General features: G+C 43.7%; 1 protein-coding gene and 1 non-coding gene across 4 annotated transcripts in view; one reads left to right on the forward strand and one right to left on the reverse strand.

The window, feature by feature from the left end:
- The window catches only part of Rnf185 (ring finger protein 185), a 37552-nt gene that overhangs the window by 3610 nt on the left and 9107 nt on the right, over positions 1 to 24835 (reverse strand). For 2 of the 3 annotated variants that reach the window (XM_087583860.1, NM_001024271.1), the window contains 5 exon segments: positions 12036 to 12256; positions 8769 to 8787; positions 6473 to 6585; positions 5138 to 5192; positions 510 to 627 (listed from right to left, as the gene is read on the reverse strand). In XM_087583860.1, the coding sequence (XP_087439986.1) occupies positions 510 to 627; positions 5138 to 5192; positions 6473 to 6585; positions 8769 to 8787; positions 12036 to 12211 (481 nt within the window). In that variant the 5' untranslated portion in view covers positions 12212 to 12256. 3 annotated transcript variants of the gene reach the window in all.
- Trnal-aag (transfer RNA leucine (anticodon AAG)) lies at positions 10331 to 10411 on the forward strand. The gene has a single exon. It is a non-coding gene; the product is annotated as a tRNA-Leu (tRNA).

Below are 24835 nucleotides of genomic sequence, written 5' to 3' on the forward strand. Positions count from 1 at the left end.
GTGTGTGTGTGTGTGTGTGTGTGTGCGTGCGTGCGTGCGTGTGTTTTGCATGTGTAGGTTTAAGCTTTTCTTTCTTTTTTTAAAGATTTATTTATTTATATGTGAGTACACTGTAGCTGTCTTCAGACACACCAGAAGAGGGCATCAGATCTCATTACAGATGGCTGTGAGCCACCATGTGGTTGCTGGGATTTGAACTCAGGGCCTTTGGGAGAGCAGTCAGTGCTCTTAACCACTGAGTCATCTCTCCAGCCCAGGTTTAAGCTTTTCAATTACTACTTGCAGTGCAAGAGCTGAGCCCTGTTTGTAATAGAACATAACACATCCCTCGAGTACCTAATGTATGCCAAGTGCTCAGATCGTTGGATGAGTGGCAATCTGCAAAGAACCTAAGGGATTCTGGGAAGTCTGATATGCATGCACTGATAATGATCTACAGCTTCTAAACTGCTGAATTCCAAGCAGTTTTCTAGCAATATATGTTCCTGATTTAAGGAAATCGGGCTTACCTGGAGGAGGTCGCCCATCATTTATGTTAAATGCTGTGGCAAATATCCCAAATGGAAATGCTCCAATTCCAAAAGACATCTGAAAGCCACCATCTCCAAATCCAAATCCTTGAAATCCCTGTGGAGAAGAAAGCAATTAGGAAAAATAAACAGATTTATTCCACATCTCTCAGTGTCTTACATCACACCACAAATATGGTACCCATGTTTCTTCTCATCCCTCTGCCATGAAGGCCTCGGCTCTTCCTCCCAGCCATGCCACAAAGCAAAGGAACTCTGAAGGCACCCCTGACCGAAAATGGTCCAAAGAGATATGGCTCTGGCCACAAGTGAAAAACGTTGCTCTCAGGGTTTATACGTGTTAGATCATTTTCCAGGGTTCCACACTAAGCAGTAGAATTTCCTAACCACTGAGCCATCTCTCCAGCCCATTTGATTTCTTTAGATTACTATAAAACCTGGGTATGGTACTGTGGTCCCAGCTTTTGGGAAATGGGGATAGGAGGAGGAAGAGGAGGAAGAGGAAGAAGAGGAAGAGGAGGAAGAGGAAGAGGAAGAGGAGGAAGAGGAAAAAGAGGAGGAAAAGGAGGAGGGGGAAGAAGAGGAAGAGGTAGAAGAGGAAGAAGAGGAGGAGGAGGAAGAAGAGGAAGAGGAAAAGGAGGAGGAAGAAGAGGAGGAAAGTAATATGTATTTGTCATTAGAAAGTCAGTCAGAAACCTTTCCAAATAGTCACTGTCAGCAGTTTGCATACCAGCCTTGGCTTCTCCCCATATATGTTCCCATCCATTGTTTTCCCCAGGAGTGGACTTAGCAGAACAGTAACTCTATTAGTAAACAGCTCCTCTGAATGCAAGGTCTGCAGACAAGACACAAATCCAACCTTTCTTTTCTCCTCCCACTCTGACAGGATCTCAGTAGGTAGCTTAGGCTGGCCTCAACTTTGCAATCTCCTGCCTCAGTCTCCTGACTGATGGAATCACAGAAAAGTATGTCTAAGAGTGGCAACTTATGCTTAATTCTTGCATTAACATTTTACAGAAGACTAAATTTGGCCAATCTGATCTGAATGTCCAAACTTGAACAAACAGGTATTATTATCGCATGTAGGTGTTCCTATGTATGTCACACGGGTCATGGTGCATATGTGTGGAGGCCAACCTTGTGGAGTCAGTTCTCTTCTTACCTATGTAAGTTCTGGGGACTGAATAAGGTCACCGGGCCTGTGTGAAAAGAGCCTTTACCCATAGGGCCAACTTGCTGGCTCTGAACACTCGTTCCCTTAATCACTGTGCACAACCTACAAATTCTTTTCCTTCCTTTGGACCTCTGGTGAGTTCTCTAGAACAAATGATGAAATACTGGAAAGATTGGTGCAGAGGGCGGGCAGGTATGGTGGCACACGCCTTTAACCCCAGCACAGCCACCCCAATCTATATATCAAGTGCTAGCTAGCAAAGACAGGGCTTCATAGTGAGATGGACGGATGGACGGAAGGAAGGAAGGAGAGAAGGAGGGAAGTAAGGAAAGAAGGAAACAAGAAAGCAATTAAACTAGACCAGAAGCAGCTGCAGGTGCTTAGGACCCTCAGCCATCAGGACCAAAGCTCTGGCTTCCTGAGGTCTCTGATTTTTGGTGCTTGCTAGTGCTGCTTGAGCAAGCAGAGCTGAAAAGGTAAAGGGAAGTGTCTAGCAGTCAAGAGCAGGACTTCAGTAGCACCCAGAGTGGGTTTCGGTTCTGTCTGTGCCCCTGGACAGGTACACTACACGTGTCTGTCCCTCAGCCCTGCCCTTTACATGGGTTTATACAAGGCTTAAAGAAGACTGGGCACAAAAAAACAAAAACAAAACAAACAAAAAAAAAAACCTGCTAGGGGTTGGGGATTTAGCTCAGTGGTAGAGCACTTGCCTAACAAGCACAAGGCCCTGGGTTTGGTCCCCAGCTCCGGAAAAAAAAAAAAAAAAAAAGAAGACTGGGCACACAAAACTTCATTTGCTTGTTTGTTTTGAGGCAGGGTTTCTCTGTGTAGCCCTGGCTGTCCTGGACTTCACTATGTAGGCCATATTGGCCTTAAACTTAGAGCTCCACCTTCCTTTGCCTCCTGAGTGCTAGGGTTAAAGGTGTGCACCACCACCACCTGGCAAAACTCTTAATATATAGTTCTTCTATAATGCCACTCAAGACGCGCTTCCTACTGCCAGGCTGTGGGGAAGTGAGATATGTGAGACTCTGTCTCAAAAATATAAAGGAAAGGAAAGGAAAAGAATAAATAACAAAAAAGAAGCTGAGAATGGTGACAATGCTTACAACCCAAGCACTCGAGAGCTGAGTTCAAGGCCTCCTGTACATGGCTACATGTGGAGACCCTTCCTCAAAAATAAATAAAAGAATGGCCTAGAGAGATGGCTTAATAATTAAAAGCATTTCTACTCTTTCAGAGACCAGAGCTTAGTTTCCAGCACCCACTCAGGCAGCTCATGATCACATGTGACTCCGTGTTCCAGAGGTTCTGGCCTCCACAGGGAACACACGCGCGCGCACACACACATAAATCAATGATGAAACAATGAAGAACTAGATGATGAACAAACACCCTGCAAAACACAAGATTAAAAAGATACTGATGGGTTGGGGATTTAGCTCAGTGGTAGAGCACTTGCCTAGCAAGCACAAGGCCCTGGGTTTGGTCCAAAAAAAATTTAGTCCCCAGCACCCACCCATGTTGAGTGCCTGAAAACTGCCTTCCACTCTGGCTTCAGTGGAGTATGATGCCTCTCTTCTTATAATCATACATACACTGCAAACACATGCACATGATTTCTTTTTTTTTTTTTTGGTTCTTTTTTTTTCGGAGCTGGGGACCGAACCCAGGGCCTTGCGCTTCCTAGGTAAGCGCTCTACCACTGAGCTAAATCCCCAGCCCCATGCACATGATTTCTAACACAATTAAAATAATATATGGTATACAAATGAGGAGAACTGTAGAAATTAGCATATATTTGGTTCTAAGATTCTAACAATTCAGGTGAATTAGTTTCATTAATGGATATTTTTTAATTTTTAATTAATTTGAGACAGTTTCATATATTGCAAACTGGCACTGAATCCACTAGGTGGCTATAGAAGTTTGAATGAGAATGGGGGTCCTATAGGTTCATATCTGAATGCTTGGTTCCCAGTTGGTAGAACTGTTTGGGAAAGATTAGAAGGTGTGGCCTTGCTGGAAGAGGTGTGTCACTGGGGGTGGGCTTTGAGGTTTCAAAAGACTTGAGACATTTCCAGTTAGCTTTCTCTGCTTTCTGCTTGTAGATAAGGATGTAAGCTCAAAGTTACTGTTCCCCACCATACCTGCCTAACTGCTACTATGTTTCTGGCTGAGAGCTATATTCCCAGCCCTCATTAATATTTTAATAAGAAATTTCTATTTGAAAAATGATTAATATTTTATTTGAATATGTACATACTTTGAGCCAGTAATTCTAAGAATTTATCATAATAAAATAATTGTGCTTCTGCACAGAACTGTAAGTTTATCTGAGTATGTTTCAGACAGCAAAGGCAGTAGGTAAGTGCCCTATAATACAATGGATGCTTTTACATTAGGTCTGCACAATGGAACAGCCCCTGTTAAATGTCATGACTGTGGGTCTCAACAACATCTTAAACTGCTGTTGAGCTTCTCCAATCCATAGGTACATCCGTGAGGCAGAGGCCATTTGCTAGTTAGTTGTTAGGTCCCCACTGCTACAGTAGTTACCCGAGCACATTAAGGCACTTAGTATCTGTAGAATAGATGAAATTTTAACAATTACAAAATAAGAGCCACATATTATAAAAAAAATTATAAACAAAAGTAAGCCAGGCATGGCGCCCTATGTCTTCCTAATGCTGGCATTAGGAAGTGTGAGGCAGGAGGACTGTCTAGGCACATGTTTGTTAATACTAGCAGTAGGAGACTGAGGCAGGAAGATCATGAGGAAGATCAGCTTGGGATACACAATAAGACCCTATCTCAAAATCCAAGAAATCAGGTTGGTAAGACAATCTGGCATTAAAGGGGCTTGACATAAAGCTTAACATAAGTTCTACCTCAAGAATCCATGTTGGAAGAGGAACTGACTCCCTAAAGTGTCCTCTCACATCTACACATATGCACACAATAATAATAAAGATTAAATTTTAAAAAATTTATGTGGGGAGGGGAACAGCCATAAAGAAGGAGAGGGGGAGGGATTAGGGGGATGTTTGCCCGGAAACCGGGAAAGGGAATAATACTCGAAATGTATATAAGAAATACTCAAGTTAATAAAAAAAAATTATGAAATAAATATGTAAATGCATAATCAATAAACACACACACACACACACACACACACACACACACACACACACACACACACACAGATGCACACACAAACGCACACAGTAAAGGAAGAGGAGAAGACAGGCCCAAACACTCCCAGTGGCTATCTCTAGATGAGTGGTTCTAGGATTTTTCCCTGCTTGCTTCCTTTCTGGACTTTATAAATTTTCCTTTACTTTTAGGATGAAGAGGAAAGACTACAAGGTTAACAGGAAATTTTCAAAGCCACAGGTACACTTCTAGAAGCTTTTCCTAGAATGTTCCTCACCCCTCTATTTTCTGGCTCTGGCCTCTGGCCTTGAGGACGAGGAGGAGTCTTCTCTCTGAAAAGAAACAAAGTAAGGCCATCACAAAATGTTATAAGTTGTTCTTCTAGAGATCTAACCAGTTCTGGGTCACTCTCCTGTTCAACAAATAAAATTGTGTTGGCTTAACAAAATTCTAACTCCATTCTACCTCAAATCAGGAAAACCAGCTTGTTCTGAGAAAGCCATCAGACTGCACAGCCTACCCCGTGTAAGAGATTTTGGTCCATGGTTATGAAAAATGGTCAGTTTTGCCTTCCCTAGTCCTGCATGACATGAGCTCATGGGTACCAGAAATCCCAAGCCAGACTAAAACCAAGGATGATTTGTTCGATAGGGTCAAGGTTCAAGGTCTCTCTAATCTCCCCTATCAATTTCAGTGTGGCCTCCATTACTCTTAAGCTAGTTCCCCATGCTATCTTTTACTTTTGCCTCTAGATCTCAGACCCTCCTGACAGAGTGACTGAGTTTATTTCACATTAGGCACGAGGCAGAATGCAATCATTACTGGTACTGGTGACAGTTCCCACTCTTGAGATGATGACGATTTCAACAGAGATACAAGCAGTCACAATACAGGGTGGGAGGATTAGTGTGTGTGATGGAATATGGGTGAGGGCAATTCACACAGAGAATAAAGATCAATCACCTCAGGGAGGGGACTTTAAGCCTTTCATAAAAGAAGGTCAGGAATCAAGAAAAGGCTGCAGGAAGCAGGGTGTAGTCTGAGTGGGACCAGGGAGAGTACTTCTGCTCTCAGAGCAAACTCAAGTGCGACAAGTGTGATAGAACAAACTCTTTAAGAGAAGTTCTGTATGTCTGGTAGACAAGAGATGTGGAGTCAGGTGAAGGGCTAGACAGTAAGACATTTTTTCTGGAAAGCTCCGGGTATCAGGTCAAAAGAGCCACCTACGTCTCCATTTCTGAAATCCCAGTCCCCACAAAGCCATCCAGATTCCCAATTCCCTCTTCCTAGACTCACATGCGCTGGTGCAGCAAAGCCAGCCCTTGGGCACACTCCCTTCCCAGGCTGTGGAAAGTGCTTTCCCAACACGGCACGGCTTTTGCTTGCTGGCAGATGACACTGAGCGCCTACTGAACACGGGCCAGCAGCAAGTGGTAAGCCTGGCTCCTCTACTTTCAGGCCTCACCCTTCCCAGGTGACTCTCACGTCTGTCAAAATGCCTCAAAACCAAGCAGCCATCAACAAACACCAAACTAAAGGTAGGGTTAGAGTGCTAAGAAGAAGCAAACAACATTCCATCCGAGTGGGACATGCTATCAGACCAAGTCTTTACCTGGGATCCTGCTGTCCAGTGCTGCCTCTGCCATAGAGTGGGATGACCTTGTCCCGGCTGATTCCCGCTTTGCAAACTGGACATACTTGTCTGTTAGGTCTAGTCTCCAACCACTGTGAGTGAAAGAAAACACAAGAATGAACCAAAGCTGCCCTGTCCTTACCGTGGGAAACACCAGCAGAAGTAGCCTGAGGTGGGAACATTTAGGAACCATAATCTAATTTCTGTTTCTAGCATTGAAAAATATTTACTGGGGATAAAATCAAAATTGCCTTTAAATAACAGTAATTAAACAAGTTTCTCTCTCAGTTACTCTCCGGGGACAGGCAGAGGAGCTGCAAGCCCGAGGCTCCTGGCAGGCTCCTGGTGTGAGCGGAACCTTACTTTCAGGATCAATCAAATTACCCATTACCTCAGTTTTCTTTCTGTGATTTCTCAGTTTTCTTAAAAACATATCTAGTTTTTAATTATGTATATGTCAGTAGAGGGCGAGGGTATATGCAAACAAATATATGTGCCCTCAGAGGCCTGAAGAGGAAGCTAGAGCTGGAGTTACAGGAAGCTGTGAATATGGGTACTGGGAACTGAACTTGGGTCCCTTCGAAGAGCAGTACGTGTTCTTAACTGCTGAGCTGTCCCTCCATTCCCAACTTCTCATTTTTACAGCATTTCCCCCAAAAATGGTATAACCTGACATCAGCACTTGGCTGCATTAATCATTTTTTGGTCACCTTGTACTGTGTTAAGGGATAGAGTTTGCTCGTTATCTAAAGTGTTACATGTGTATTTCTTTTTTCTTTTTGAAGCAGAGTCTCATGTATCTGAAGATGTCACTGAACTATCCTTAATCCTCACGTCGTTTGCTCCCTCAGTACAAGGATTACAGAAGTATGTTGCCATGCCTAACCTGTGACCTCTTTCTGGGCACTAGGGGTGTCTTATGTATATTTTCTCAGCCTTTATTTATTTTCAGTACTAGGGAGTAAACTCAGAGCCTTGCACATCGTCAGTACACACACTGTGGATGAATTATGCCCAGCACCCAATATATTTTTGGATGTAAACTGCATCTCTAGCTATGAAGATTAAAAAGTTTATTAAATGAGCGTGAGTCAACGACTTCAGACATACAGAAATAGCAGCATTTCATGACTTTACATCCTACACTCCCTACCTGCCAACAGCTCTAAAACCTAAGTCACATGATCTCCTAACGCTCACACTGATATGTTCTAGCAAATCTATTCTCAAGTTCATGTGAGTCAGACTGCTCATCCCTAGTTCCTTCTTCCCCTATGAGGAAACAGCAGTCTAGTCCCTGCCCTCCCCACACCCTCTAAGCCACCTAGGAGTGTGACGCTGCACTCTGACGCCCGTGGAAATGGCCATCTGGCTATGACTGTTCACCTGTTCCAGTTGCCAATGCCGGGCTCAGTTCTTAGTGAACACTGACTAGTTTTCATAATACATTAAAACAAGGCTTTCCTCCTCTGCAAAAGCTATCCAATTCACACCAAAAAAGGCTTACTGTCTTCTCAACAATCTAAGACCTTTCAGGACAGAGGTGCACTGATAAGAAAGGAGCTACCTTTTTATTTCTTCAAGATTTAATTTTATCTTGGTGTGTGTGTGTGTGTGTGTGTGTGTGTGTGTGTGTGTGTGTGTGTACTCCCACAAGTGTTGGAGCCCCTGGAGCTAGAGTTACAGGTGCTAGGCACTGAAATTGGCCCCTTTGCAAGAGCAGTAAGCACTCCAGCCCAGAAGTTATCTTTTTATAAATGTAAGAGCTCAGAAACAAAAAATGATCTAATAGGTGAGGATGTGACTTAGCAGATCAATTGTTTAGCAAGCAAGACATCCTGGGTTCCCAGCATTACATGAAGTCGGCATTGGGATGCACATCTACAGCCCCAGCACTCTGAGGCAGCATCCTTAACTACATAGTGAGTGTGGGATATACTTGGGGTACATTTGATCTTGTCTTGAAACAAACAAACAAACAACAAAAAAAGGGAGCTAACACTATCAAGTCCACCCATGTGCAAACGAGTCATTGGGACACAGGCAAGTGGTGGCCACAAGCCTATATGGCTATTATTGGCAGACCCAGGACTAATTCAGATATGGAAAGACCTCCTTATTACATCAATTACCGGTCAGCAGACAGGTGCATAAAAAGGGCAACTGAGCGCAGAAGCGAGGGAGATTGCAGCTTCTGACAGCAGTCCCCTGAGACCAGGGCTGTCTTGTGCAACTCTAGCTGATGAAAGACAAAGTAAAATGAAGTACATCTTACCTGATGTAAACACGGCCAACTACAGAGTCCCCAGGGCGGCCAATCATCAGGAAGGAAAGCAGGAAGAAGGAGAAAAATGCTTTCATTAGCAGAGACACTCCACGAGTAGAGAAGGGACATCAAAAGGGGATAACTGGAGTACAGGGAGGCTTCCCATGAATTACTGGCATCACATATAGGAAAAGGTATGGAGGCACACATCTGGCATCCAGCACTCGGGAGGGAGTTCAAGGTCATCCTCAACTACACAGTGAAATGGAGTTTACAGTCTAGGCTCTAGAAGACCCTGTCTTGAAACAACAACAAAATTAAAGAACAACATAGACAAGAAAAAGCTAAACCTGCAGGAGAACCAAGAGAGTAGAGACACGATTCCATTCTCCAGCCAGAACCCCACTTTAAAGGAACCCTTCCCCCCAAAACCAAACCAACCAAGCACAATTTATCATAGGTTAGTCCTTCAGATATTATAGTCTCTGAAGGTTTCTAAGTCAAGTATTCTCTGTAAGAAAAGTCAGCACTGCCATGTAACATGTGACAGCACAAAAGCATACACACATACATATGCGCACAACATGCACTGCATCAGGTGGGTCACGGCCTTCTCTGGCTCACACGTGACATATAGGTTTCCTATTATTTCAGATCCAATTTAACAAACTGCTCTTCTAGCAGGAAGTGGCTTGAAAGACTAGCCCTACTCAAAACTTCTTTGTAATGGGAAAGATGGAGAGGCTACTCAGGAAAGGTTACCTCTATCTTACAGAGCTGCTGCCAACATTTCTTCCTTTTTTTCTCTTTTTAAATTAAAATATTTATGTAAATACAGGGTTTCACCATATAGCCCAAACTAGCTTCAGACTCCTGGTCCACTGCCTCAGACTTCAGGACATTAAGTTTATTTGTTTATTTTTATGGGTATGAGTGTCTCTTACATGTATGGCTATGGACCACATGTGTACCAGTTGTCCACGGAAGCCATAGGTGGTTATATCCCCTGGAAATGGGAGTTACACTTAGTTGGAAGCTATAATGTGGGTTCTAAGGATCAAACCTGGGTCCACTGGAAGGGCAAGGAGCGATCTCACCACCGAGTTACCTCCTCAGCTCCCTTTTGGGTGCTAGGATTACAGATGGAACCATAGCTCTGGTTCCAGGGTCTCGTTTTTCAAAGGAGGAAGCCAAGATTCAGAAACATGTAACTTACGTCAGGACTAAAAGCTCTACTGTCCTTCCAATATTTACTGCTGCCTAAAAGCATGGCATTATAGCACGGAAGGGAGGGTCTTCAATCCCAGGTTTTTAGTATTTCTTTCTTTTCTTATTAAGAAAGTCAACAAACGGGGCTGGGGATTTAGCTCAGTGGTAGAGCGCTTACCTAGGAAGCGCAAGGCCCTGGGTTCGGTCCCCAGCTCCGGAAAAAAGAACCAAAAAAAAAAAAAAAAAAAAAAAAAGAAAGTCAACAAACATCTACTACAACTTACCATGTGGCAGTCATGGCGTCTCTCACACATCATGTGTCTTTTCTAGATGAGTAAAACCATGGCCTAAGAAGACAGTGCTTCGGGGTTGGGGATTTAGCTCAGTGGTAGAGCGCTTGCCTAAGAAGCACAAGGCCCTGGGTTCGGTCCCCAGCTCCGAAAAAAAGAACAAAAAAAAAAAAAAAAAAAAAAAAAAAAGAAGACAGTGCTTCTCTCATCCCTGAACAAGGCTAACTTCACACACAAATGCAGGGTCCTAAATGCAGGAAATGCTCATTTCCCAACCCTAAGCTTCTGGGGCCCTGTGACCTCTCCAGAGGGCATCTCAAAGAACGACAGGACCCCACTGGAGCTTGTTCAAATGCTATGGGTTAAATAATTAGTAAACGACCTTCAGAGCAAGGCTTAGGATTTTAATAAAGGCGGGATTCCAGATACAGAGGCAAGAGAAGTGTTGACATTTTAAGGTCATCCTGGTCTACACAGTGACCCTGTCTCAAAGCCCAAACAAACAAAAATAATGACGACGGCTCCTCCCTATGAAGCAATTACTGTGTGTCAGAGTGGCTGAGTTGATTTTATTTTTTCTTGTCACTGGATGGCCACCAGGAGGTACAACCATCCTGTTCTATGGAGCAGAGGAAGCGGACAGAGGAAAAGGACTTGTTAAAGACACGCTGCAGTGCAGACAAATACTGCTTCAAATCTGCCCTTTTCAACAGTGTTCCTTCTCTCTCAAGTCTGTCGCGTTCATCTACACAAAACAACAATTAGGGCAAAAGAAATCTCAAAGACCGAAACCTCTGCGCTTGTCTACTAATTCATCAATAAATTCACCTTCTTTATTGCTGAGAACCTAAACTCTCTCAAATACTTCTTTCTTCACCACATTCCTGCACAAAAATATTAATCTGGCCTGTGTCCTCTGGGTTTGAGATCTGGCTCATCCCTCCACAACGGTTCTTGCTTCCTAACATCCCATCCGGGGTTTGGCTGAGGGGGACAATGGCCTCAGGGACTATGAGCTGACAGCGCACATGCCCATCTCTAGAAACTGCCTACTCTGGGGTGGCTTGGGCCCTTAATTTTATTTGTCACTATTTCCCCTCTCCATTCAAGATTTCTTTCTACCCTTCAAAGTTAGGCTAACACCGTGAAAGAAAAAACAACCACCACTCAACATCCACCGAAGTTCTCAGTGACAGCAGGTTTCTGTAAGCACTGAGACTAGGACACTGACCTAGCTGCTTCACTTCACAACATACACATAAAATACAGAACAATTACACGTGCTATGTGCTCTTTTAACATGCTTACTATTTGGGGTCATTTAATAGAAATAAGCCTGTAAAAAAAAAAGAGGCAGAGTGCCGTACACACCGTCTAAGGTCATCCACTAGGGAAGTGGCAGAGTTAAGATCTGAGAGGAGGAAGTCTGGCTCTATAGTCCTTGCTCAAAACCACTATGCAATATGTCTGTAGGCTCAACACAGCAAGCAAGTCTTGCTCAAGTGATAGTACATGCTCACAAAATGGCCTTACTCTTGGAGAGATGGGAAGATGGCCAAAGTGAAAACGAAATTTGCCCAAGGTTACCCAGACCTTCATCAGTAGAGCTTGGATGGAAACTGAGGCTTCTTGCCCCTTGGGTCTGAGTATATCAGGAGTTAAAACGAGTGAGACATCTATGCTAAAACATCTTCTGTCCAAAGTGAAACATCTGCCCAGAGCCATGAGCTTTCAACCTTGGTAGGGTGTCCACAGAGATAGCAGGAAAGGTACTCACCAGAAAAGGTGGCCACACAGGCTGATGACAGCGTCCTTGGCTGTGTCCAGACATATGTTGCATTCGAAGGTGCTGTCCTGCCCTCCACTCTCACCAGTGCCATTGCTGCTGCCACTGGGCCCCCCTGCACTGGAATTCTCAGTGGATGCAGAGGCCGAGGGCCCTTTACTTGCCATAGCTGCTTGCCAGAAAAGCTTTCAGCGAAGATTCTCAAGACAATCCTGGAAGGCAGAAGAAAGCACTTGATTGTCCACTGCTGCAGCCTACTTCCCTCAACTTCCAGGCCAATACCTCCGTCTTCTCTCAGCTATAAACTCTAGGATTGAATTTGGAAGCAGCTTTCCTAGAAGGCCGCAGGGACAGAAGCTGTGGGGCTATGCACTTCTCATGTTATTCATGGACATGGCCCAAAACACATCTCATAAAACACAAACTGCAAAACTGCAGGGCAAACTCTAGAAGGTTTTCAACACAGCTCTCCCATTTCTATTTATATTTTCCCATATTAACCATACCAGATAATAAATATATGTTCCACTAAATATTAAATTGAACTGCCACACTATCTTTTAATTTTGGACAATTTATGTTGATTAGGAGAACAGAATGTACTTAAGACTATGACTGGTACATGGCAGATTATAAAGAAATTACTATGACTGGGAAAGATTAGGAAGCTTGAAGCGGTCAGATGATGGTCTTTAGTACTTTCTGCCAGCTGGATACCACTTACCTTATTTTGTCTAAATTTATCAACACACTTTAAAAAATGTATGCCAGTGAAGGAGAAGTTGTCCATCCCATACATCCCAAAGTTGTCTAGCACTCACGCTCTGGGTAGCCCTGATCATCTCAGGAAACTGCAGACTGAGTTAGCAGGCTGTGTGATTAGTGTGAGTTTGAGACCAGGACTCATGGCACACTATTTGTATTCAAATCACCACATCGCCATAGATAAGGCTGGTCAGCAATTGCCAGTGAAAACATATTGTTGACCACCACTTTCAAATCAAAGAAACCAAGCAAAGGCAATGAGACCCACACAAGGCACACCCAGGAACTCTGAGTGCATTAAGCACCTGCAGTAGCCCCTCTGGTTACCCTCATTAGCTCAGGAGTTAGAAGCAGGAATACCGGGTGGCTACCACAGAGAACTGAAGCTTCGACTCTGCCCAGCCTCCAGCCTGCTAGGAACCACACTTTTCCTAGCCATGCTTTTCTCCTATATAAAATGAGGACTCACCACTGGGGTACCAGATCACCTTGATTTCAGCTTCCAAATGAAAAAAGATCCAAGTCCCCAAAGCTGGTTTTCTTACACCAAGAAGCCTTCCTCTGCGTCTTCACAGAACAGACTTAGAGCTTGGGACTCATGAACATCTCTCACTACAACTGCAGCTTAGCGACTTGAGCAGGGAGAAAGGCCAGCTCTCCTCCACTTTTTCACTCAGTTACATCATTTTACATGATGTCCCAGAAGGGCAGCTGGTTGCTGACAGTGGCAGTGTCTTGCTAGTCTCAGTTCCAAGACATTCTCTATGGTGGAGAGGTGGAGTGTTTCTTCTTTCTCCTCTTTCATATCTCTCTCTCTCTCTCTCTCTCTCTCTCTCTCTCTCTCTCTCTCTCTCTCTCTCTCTCTCTTTCTCTCTGTGTGTGTGTGTTTGTGTGTGTTGCTAGGGAGTAAATGTAGGCCCTCACAATGCTAGTTCAACACTAAGCACTCCATCACTGAGCAATACACATCCCCAAGCCCCAGTATTTCCTTGTTGGAAAAAAAATTCTTGGGGCTGGGGATTTAGCTCAGTGGTAGAGCGCTTACCTAGGAAGCGCAAGGCCCTGGGTTCGGTCCCCAGCTCCGAAAAAAAGAACCAAAAAAAAAAAAAAAAATTCTTTCTGAGATTTACTTCATTTTCTGTGTACTACTAATGCTCATTTATTGTTTAATGTTGGAAGAATTACTGTGAATTTTGTTGGATATGATCTTACTATGTAACTTTAAAAAATTACCATCGAGCTGGAGCAGTGTCTCAGTCAGAAAGTGCTGCTGTGCAAACATTAAGGCCTGAGTTTGAAATGCAGACCCTACATAAAAGGTCAGGCATAGTGGGACACATTTGTAATCATAATGCTGAGAGGGATCCCTGGGGTTGGTTGGCAGCCAATTCAGTCTAATCAGGCCAACTCTAGGCCAACCAATGAGAGACTCTTAATCAAAAAGCAAGGTAGATAGCTCCAGAGGAGGGACACTCACATACATACATACATACATACATACATACACACACACACACACACACACACACACACACACACACACACATACATATACCATACACACACACACACACACACACACACACACACACACACACACACACACACACACCCCTCACACCCCTTTTATTAAAGAACAGGTTTAAAATATTCCAGAATTGGGGTTGGGGATTTAGCTCAGTGGTAGAGCGCTTGCCTAGCAAGTGCAAGGCCCTGGGTTCAGTCCCCAGCTCCGGAAAAAAAAAAAAAAAAAAAAAACCAGAATGAGGCTAGGGAGATGGTTCAGTCAGTAAAATGTTTCTTGTTGAAATTTGAAGATCTAAGCTTGGGTTCTCAGCACCCACACAAAAAGCCAGGTGTGGTGTCCCAGGGCAGCAGATCCCCAGAGCTCCCTGGCCAGACTAGGTATACACACTGGGTAGGGGTCAGGGGAGTAAAAAGTGAAACAAGAACAAACAAGTTGACCATTAGAAATAAATGATGGGGCTGGAGAGATGGCTCAGCGGTTAAGAGCACCTGACTGCTCTTCCAGAGGTCCTGAGTTCAATTCCCAGCAACCACATGGTGGCTCACAACCATCTGTAAAGAGATCCGATGCCCTCTTCTGGTGTATCTGAAGACAGCTACAGTGTACTTATATATAATAAATGAATAAATAAATCTTTGAAAAAAAAAAAAAGAAATAAATGATGTGTTATGATTGCACTGTGTTCTATTTTTATGTATTATTTTGAAACTTTACCTAATAAAAGTAATTTTTAAAAGTCAAGTTGCCAAAAAAGTATATTTATGAACTTTTTAAAATTTATACATGCACACACATATAAAATGTCTAGTAGGCAGCACTAATGTATCAAGTGCTTCTGATATTGAGGACTAAAAACTTTGAACTATTATTTTAATGCATAACAAGCCTGTTATTACTTTTACAATAACTTTTTAAAAAGGAGGCTGTAAAATGTGTAGTACATTTGTTACAATCACAAAGTTTAGGAAGTATCTTCAAAAAATTTTTAACCTTAATTTTTATTTATGTGCATGAATATTTTGCCTGCCCCGCCCCCCCCCCCCCCCGTGTGTGTGTGTGTGTGTGTGTGTGTGTGTGTGTGTGTGTGTGTGTGTCCACCTACATGATGCAAAGCCTGCAGAGGCCAGAGAGGATGATGGGTCCCCGGGACATGAGTTAAAGATGGTTGTGAGCTACATTCTAGCTACTGGACTTGAACTAAGATCCTCTACAAGAACAGCATGCTCTCTCTCCAGCCCCTAGAAAATTTTTAGATGTGAAAAAAATATACACACTTATATAAGTTTCTACATATGGGATTGGTAGTAATGACATAGTTCCTAAGTCCTCCAAAGTTATACAGTTAATTTATATAATTAATATAAAGTTTCTTTTTTTTTTTTCTTTTTTTTTTTCCGGAGCTGGGGACCGAACCCAGGGCCTTGTGCTCGCTAGGCAAGCGCTCTACCGCTGAGCTAAATCCCCAACCCCAATATAAAGTTTCTTTAAAAGTTTTAATTAGGGGCTGGGGATTTAGCTCAGTGGTAGAGCGCTTACCTAGGAAGCGCAAGGTCCTGGGTTCGGTCCCCAGCTCCGAAAAAAAGAACCAAAAAAAAAAAAAAGTTTTAATTAGGTTGGAGAGATGGCTCAGTGGTTAAGAGCGCTGACTACTCTACCAGAGGTCCTGAGTTCAATTCCCAGCAACCACATGGTGGCTCACAACCATTTACAATGGGAACTGATGCTGTCTTCTGGTGTCTGAAGACACTGCACTCATATATAATAAATTTTTAAAAATGTTTTAATTAATTTGTTTCAGACAGGGTCTCACTGTGCATCCCTGCTGACCTGGAACTCATGATGTAGATCAGGCCAGTCTCAAACTCACAGACCCACCTGCCTCTGCCTCCTTGGGGCTGGGATTAAAGATGTGTATCACCATGCCCAGATGTGTCACATTTTTAATATATTGCTTTTGAAATCAGTATAGTAGTATTTAGAATATCTACATTTTCCCCAATCCCGAAAAACTCCAAATCCAAGCTTCAACTCTAATAATGACTGACCATGGTTTAAATTTCTTTTCTCTGCAACTGGGATGTAGCACAGTTTGCATGCGTGAAACACTGTATTTCCAGCACCATTTAAAATCAGGCATATTGGTATATACCTATAATCTCAAAACTCGGGAGATAGAAGCAGGAGGATCTCAAGTTCAAGGACATTCTTGGCTACAAATAAGTCTGAGGTCAACCCAGGTTATATAAATTAACTCATTTCTTTTGTCCCATGAAAAGTAAGCACAGGGCTACGCAGATCAGTGATCTAGGGCAAATCAATGTGTGGGAGGGGCTATTGCCACATACGCACCACTTGTGACGAACCATCCTACCTGGATCCAGCAAGGCTCTGTGTGGCTCATGCTACCACTCACAGGCATGTTGGGAAAACTGGGGTAAAGATAGATGTTACGGTAGGAATAGTCAGGAGACAGCAACAGGACAGCTGAGCGTTTGCAGGGTGTAGCAGCCACGCAGCAACTAGGACAGGCTTATACATGACAACTCTGAACATACCACACCACTCTTATCCTGATTCCCTTCTCTGGGCCTCATCCCAGTAGGCACTCAGATAACTGCTGAATGAGTGAGTACAAGTGCGCATGACTGGTTACGGCCAACTGTCAGGCTGGCTGCTCACAAACCCCTTTGCAATCCTAGGTTCCAAAGCCACATACTCATCTATGAAGCCTCTCCTCTACCTCCTCCCTAACCCCATGTGCAAAAAGAGATGACTAGCATCCCTTTAGGGCTATCTGCTGAGCACCTACAGGACAAAAGAATGTAGCCACAGTCTTGTGGGACTTGTAGGACTAGGACAGTGGCCAGAAAACATAGGTCCTGGTGGGCTCAGACACTAGACGTCTACCTAGAATAAGAAGGAAATACAGTCTACACCTTGCTGAGATGCTAAAATCAGTCTTGGTCCCTATAGAGCTTAGACTCTACCTAACCAACATAGCAACCTCACTGTGGCAGGTCTAGAACTTCCGGACTTAAGTGATCCTTCTACCTCAGCTTCCCCAGTGCTGGGACTAATGGCATGTGCCACTGTACCCAGCCATTCCTTATTCTTCACCTGAAGCACACTGCAGGTTCACATCTGTTACTGCTTCTGACTCTCACTCATTTTACAGATAAGAGCACCAAGTCAGGGAAGTTAAAGGACTTGCCAAAGCCAGATACCACACAGTGCCACATTCAGAGTTTCTAATATGATATAAACACATTTTACCTTCTTATAGATGGATGCGAGCTACAGTTTTGGGTGCTGGGAACCACCTGGGTTTTCTGAAGAACAGTAAGTACCATTAACCATGGAGACATTTCTCCAAGCCCACTCTACATTTAAATGTAAAGTATGTATTTTGCTTGTATATATGTCTGTTTGCCTGTGAGCTGCCATATGGGTAGTAGCTCTTAACCACTGAACCATCTATCCAGCTCCGCCCTCTACATTTTTTATGCTACCCCCATTAACATGTAGCTTTATGAGGTGATATGCTGTCTTTGCCCACAAACTCAGGGCTATGACGTGTGTGCTTTCTTAATGAAATATGGAACAAACCCACCATTCATTCATTCATTCATTCATTCATTCATTCATTCATTCATTCATTCAGACATTCCTGCAGCTAACGACTCTCCGATGACAAATACACGCCACATTTACTGCTACCGAGTGGAGCCACACAAAGACGAGCAGTGCCAAGCTAAGGTTCTGGAATTTAGCAGATGAGCTAAAAGCATATATTAAATTGTAAGGATCCTTCATAAGGACTCCATCAAAATTACCTAAGATATACTGTTTTTCTTAAAACAAATAAAACCAACAATAATAAAAACAAAACAACACCTAGCACCTCTGTGTGGGCTGTTTTCGTTCCTTTTTTCTAAGATGTATTTATTTACTATGTATAACTACATTGTCGCTGTCCTCACACACACCAGAAGAGGGCATTGGATCCCATTTACAGATGGTTGTGAGCCAGCATGTGGTTGCTGGGATTTGAACTCAGGACCTCTGGAAGAGCAGTCAGTGCTCTTAACCACTGAGCCGTCTCTCCAGCCCTCCAACATCTGTCTTATGTGCTCCTTTTGTTGTTTGTTTGTCTGAGACACAGTTTCTCTGTGTGTCCCTAGCTGTCCTGGAACTTGCTCTGTAGAGCAGCCTGGCCTCCAACTCAGAGATCTGACTGCCTCTGCCTCCTAAATTGGGGGATTAAAGGCCTGGACAACCACACCTTTATGTGATTCTTCTTAATGCCCCACTCCCACTAATGCCCCACTCCCACTATGCCCCACTCCCACTAATGCCCCACTCCCACTAATGCCCCACTCCCACTAATGCCCCACTCCCACTAATGCCCCACTCCCACTAATGCCCCACTCCCACTAATGCCTCACTCCCACTAATGCCCCACTCCCACTAATGCCCCACTCCCACTAATGCCCCACTCCCACTATGCCCCACTCCCACTATGCCCCACTCCCACTATGCCCCACTCCCACTATGCCCCACTCCCACTATGCCCCACTCCCACTATGCCCCACTCCCACTGTTCCTGAGGACAAAATCCAGTTCTTGGGCATGCCAGTCAAGCCCTCTACAACTGACTATATTCCACCTCCTATACCTTGTACAACTCTAAAGATCCCTAGGCCAAGGTGTACAGAAATACAAAAAGTCCCAATCTTCAATATGAAAATTACAAATCTGGGCATGGTCCCAGCAAAGGGCTTGTTCCTGTGACACATGTTCACGTGGGAACTCTCAGCAAGGAGCCATGGCATGTCTGAGCCTGTCTACACTGATGCTCAGGCTGCTGACAGACCACGTGGAGGCAGATGAGACCCACATTCCAAGAATGTCTACCTCACAGGCACAGAAGGCTGAGCGGAAACAAACAAGCAGGCTGAGTGGAATTTGGGATACACATTAACCAGCTACAAAATCCAAGAGTCTAAATGATGTTTAAGTCCCAAATAGCCCTCAGGAGACCTGGCCCCAAATACAGGATCAAAGACAAGCATGATCTTTTAGGTCCAGAAAGACGGGGAAAGCTGAGAAGATACACTGGTCCTGTTCTTGAGTCCTTTACTCTCCCTGTGTAGATGACCCTACCCTGCCTTCTCAGATTTATAAAGAAGATCTCATTATTTGCCAGACATTACGGATACAGATATAAGGGTTTCAGCCTAAGGGGACAACGAGAAGTAAACAAGGCAACCCGGCCTGCTTGGCATTGATAGGACTGCAGAACATGTGAGGGCAGAGGAGGATACAGACACAGCACAACAGACAGGTAGGTGTTCAAGTCACTGTGCCAAATTGAGTATAGAAGGAGCCTAGGGAATGGTAAGGAACCAAAAGCTAGGACAGAGCGGGGAGGAAGACCTTAGATTCACCGGATCCCTTACCCCTTAGCCTGCTTGCTCATATTCCAAACTGGGGTCCATAACCTGAACCCCCACCCAAAATCGCCCCGATTTTAATGATTCTCTCTCCATTTAGCTCCCTCCTGCTCTAGCTGAGTAAACGAGTATACTCAAATGGTAGACTCCACTATGTGATGTCACATTGTCCATTATACTACCTTTCATTTTGTTTTGTTTTGTTTGAGACAGGGTCTTGCTACGTCACCCTGTCTGGCCTGGAACTTGCAGTGATCCTCCTGTCCTTGCCCCTTGAGTACTAGAATTATAAGCATGTGCTCCCAGTGCCAGTCCACCACACTGTATTTAAAAAGGAGGTGAAGGGAATCTGGAAAGTACCTCAGTTGACAGTGTTTGCTTCACAAACTTGAGGACCTTAGTTTGATCTCTAAAAACTACATAAAAATGCTGGGCATAGTGGTACTATATACATATAACTCCTGCACTGAGGAAGTCGAGATGTAAGGACCCCTGAGGCTCTCTGGCCGGTTAGCCTAGTCTACTTTCTGAGGTCGAGCTTGATGAGAGTCCCTGTATGAAAGGCGGTGGATTATATTCCTGAGAAGGACACACAGGTTTTTATCTGGCCTCCACACGCAAGCATATACACCTACACACAGGAACATGCATATGGATATGCACACATCCATGAACACTAAAAACAAACAATTTTATTATATGATGCTGGGTTCACCCTGGGTTCACCTACAGCCTCATACATGGAAAAAAGTGCTCTGCCACTGAACTCCTAGCCCTCTCTCTGATTCCAGTCTGTTAAACATGGATTGTATTTCCACAGAGATTTAATTACATGAGAATTTTACTTATGATATAATGGAAAGTGAAAAAGTAAGATGCAAAACTGTTTACAAAAAGCTGGTGGTGAGGGGCTGCAGAGATGGCTCAGCCGTCAAGAGCACTGGCTGTTCTTCTAGAGAACCTGGGTTCAATTCCCAGCAACCACACTGCAGTCGCAGCCTGTAACTCCACTTCCAGGAAATCTGACATCCTCACACGGACGTAAAGGCAGGCAAAACACCAATGCACATGAAGTAAAAACAAATGACTAAAACAAAACAAAACACAAAGACTTGGTGTGGAAGTATAAGCCTAGAAGCTCAGCACTAAGGAGGCAGGAAGGAGCATAAATTTGAGGTCAGCCTAAACAAAACTCTGTCATGAAGCAAAACTATATAAATGTCAGGAATGGGGCATATGCCTGTAACCGCACAGCTCTTAAGAGGTAGACGCATTATATTTTTCAAGATTATCTCCAACTACAAAGCAGGTTTGAGGCTATTCCCTCCCTACATGAGGCTAGCCCCATCTCAAAATAAAATCCAAAAGAACCTTGTATACAAAGTTGAATATACTCTATGATTAGAAAAGGTGAAAGGATAGAAGAAAAAAATGACAAAAATATCACCCATGGTAGTCTCAGGAAAAATAGAATTATGGTCAAAATTCTTAAGTGTTAAAAAAATTGGTAAGCTAAAGAGATGTTTCAGCTACTAAAACACTGGCCATTCTTTAAGAGCCAGAGGTTCAGTCCCCACATACTGGCTCAGAGAACCTGTGCTTTCCTTCTGACCTCTGAGAGCACTGCATACATGGGGTACACAGACATACATGTGGGAAAACATTCATACACATAAAACCTCAAAAAAATTCTTTCAAACAGGATCTCACTATGGTAGCCCTGGCTGACCTTGAACTCACAGAACTCCACATGCCTCTCTGCCTTCCAAGTGCTAGAATAAAAGATGTGTACTACCACACAGAGTGAAAGTGTTTTAAAATTACATTGGCTTATTCTATGCATACTGTATGGGAGTCCATGCCATAGCGTGCACGGGAAAGTCAAAAGACAACTTTTGGGAGCCAGTTCTTTCCTTTTACCACATGGGTGTGGAGAGTTGAACTCAGGTCATCAGGAGTGGTGACAGATGCCTTTTCCAGCTGGGTCACCTTGATGGCCATAGGGTGCCCTGACTCCACTCAGCTGTACTTTCCACTTTGTCTCCAGTAAATACTATATTTGAATTTCTTGTTACTATTTTTTTTAATTATTTATTTATTATGTTTAAGTACACTGCAGCTGTCTTCAGACACACTAGAAGAGGGCATCGGATCCCATTACAGATGGTTGTGAGCCACCATGTGGTTGCTGGGAATTGAACTCATGACTTCTGGAAGAGCAGTCAGTGCTCTTAACCTCTGAGCCATCTCTCCAGCCCCTTCTTGTTACTATTTATTTAAGTATATATGTAAGTGTTGCTGTAAAATTATAATAAAATGGGGGCTGGGGATTTAGCTCAGTGGTAGAGCGCTTACCTAGGAAGTGCAAGGCCCTGGGTTCGGTCCCCAGCTCCGAAAAAAAAGAACCAAAAAAAAAAATTATAATAAAATAAATTCTGTCTTTTATCCTGCACTAGATCCTGCACCGCAGTGCCCTAAGATATCTGGTAGAATCTTCATCTCAGTCAGCAAAGCCTCTCACCCACTCTGCTCCAACCCCTATCGCACTGCTGATGGCTTCTCTCTGAGCCTGGCAACAATCTCTCTACCGATCCAGTTCCCAAGGCAGGCCGCCACCATACACACGTCTCCAGCCACCACATACTCTCTTGAACTTAAATAGCCACATGAAAGAACGCACATCACAATAACCTCTGATCCAATTGATAATATATAATTTACTCATCTAGACACACAAAGCCCTGTACACATCCATCCCTTATGAATATTCATAACATTCTGTAAATGTGCAGAAAGGAATCTTAACAGCCTCCATGTTCTCTCTGATGCTTCCCTGTCTCCTCCAGCCTCCTCTTCTCTCTAAAACTTTTCTCCCGCCCATCCTTCCTTCTCATCCAATGACAGACCTCACTCTATCTTGTACCTGCCTACACCTACATGATGACATCATCCTACATGTGAGTGCGTGTGGGTACACCTGCCACATGTGACTTGTGGAGGTCAGCATTTTCTTCCACCATCACAGGGGACCTGGGGATTGAATCTGGGTCATAGGCTCGGCAGCAGGGTCCTTTAGCCACTAATCCACCTCAACAGCCCACTTATTAATAGTCAGAAAAATAAGGGAATTCATTCAAATTCTGTATCTTCATATCTCAACCAAACAAAAAGGAAAGCAAGCAGACTAAGCACCATTCACATGAAATTGTGAATGAAATTTTAGAGGTCTTGTTGTTGTTTAATTTTTTTTTTTTTTTTTTGGTTCTTTTTTCGGAGCTGGGGACCGAACCCAGGGCCTTGCGCTTCCTAGGTAAGCGCTCTACCACTGAGCTAAATCCCCAGCCTGTTGTTTAATTTTTAAGACAGGTCTATGTAGCCCTGGCTGGCCTAGAACTAACTAAATGGACCAGACTAAATCTAGTCTCTCATAGAGACCTGCCTGTCTAGGATTAAAGGCATGAGCTACTACACCGGTAAAATTCACACACACACACACACACACACACACACACACACACACACACACACACACACACCATCTCTGCATGCACAAAACTCCTATTACTGGCTAGAGTTTTGTCAACTTGACACAAGCTAGAGTCATTTAAGAGGGAATTTCTTGGGCTGGAGAGATGGCTCAGCAGTTAAGAGCACTGACTGCTCTTCCAGAGGTCCTGAGTTCAATTCCCAGCAACCATCTATGATGGGCTTTGGTATGTCTAAAGACAGCTACAGTGTACTCATATATATTAAATCAATCAATCAATCAATCAATCAATCAATCTAAAAGAGAGAGAATCTCTTATAAGGGCAACATTTTATTGGGGCTGGCTTACAGATTCAGAGGTTCAGTCCATTATCATCAAGGCAGGAGCTTGGCAGCATCCAGACAGGCAATGGTGCAGGCAGAACTAGAGTTCTATATCTTCACCTGAAGAATGTTAGAGACTGGCTTCCAGGCAGATGAGGGTTTTAAATCCCAGACCCACACACCTACTCCAACAAGGTCACAGCTCCTAACAGTGCCACTCCCTGAGGTGAGCATATACAAACCATCACACTGGCCTATGGCAAGTCTGAGGGACATTCCTTGATTAATGATTGATGTATGATGGCCTAGCCTGCTGGGGGCAGTGCCAACCCTAGGCAAGTGGTCCTGGACAGTATTAGAAAGCAGGCTGTCGGGGTTGGGGATTTAGCTCAGTGGTAGAGCGCTTGCCTAGGAAGCGCAAGGCCCTGGGTTCGGTCCCCAGCTCTGAAAAAAAGAACCAAAAAAAAAAAAAAAAAAAAAAAAAAGAAAGCAGGCTGTCTCCATGGTTCCTATCCTGCTTGAGTTCTTGCCCTGATTTCCTTCAGGGATGGAGCATGACCTCAGAGTTACAAACTGAAGTAAAACCTTCCCTCCCCAAGTTGCTTTTGGCATGGTACTTATCACTAACTGAGACAATACCCATACACATATTTTTTTAGATTAATTATATGAGTGTTTTGCCTGCACATATGTCCTTGTACCTCATGTGTATCTGGTGCCGAAGGAGGTCAAAACAGAGTGTCAGATTCTCTATGACTAGAGTTACAGATGGCTGTGAGCCACCATGTGAGTTCTGGGAATCCAGCCCAGGTCCTCTACAAGATCAAGTGCTCTTAACTGCTGAGCCATCTCTCCAGGCACCAAAACATTTTTTTAATAGAAAGGAAAAGAATGGCTGGAGCATAGCTCAACGGTAGAGAGCTTTCACAGCATGAAAGAGGTGTTCAATACCCAGTATTATAAAGTAAATAAATGAGTGAGTACTTTTTTTTAAGACTTATTTATTTTATGTATGTGAGCACACTGTCACTTCAGACACACCAGAAGAGGACATCAGATCCCATTACAGATGGTTGTGAGCCTCCATGTGGTTGCTGGGAATTGAACTCAGGACCTCTGGAAGAAGAGTCAGTGCTCTTAACCGCTGAGCCATTTCTCCAGCCCATAAATATAATTTTTTTTTATCTTTTTTTTTCCTTTTTTATTTATTTTTATTATTCATTTTAATTTTTAT

The sequence above is a fragment of the Rattus norvegicus genome, chromosome 14, assembly GCF_021556685.1.
Source record: "Rattus norvegicus strain SHRSP/BbbUtx chromosome 14, alternate assembly SHRSP_T2T, whole genome shotgun sequence".
Lineage (NCBI taxonomy): Eukaryota > Metazoa > Chordata > Mammalia > Rodentia > Muridae > Rattus > Rattus norvegicus.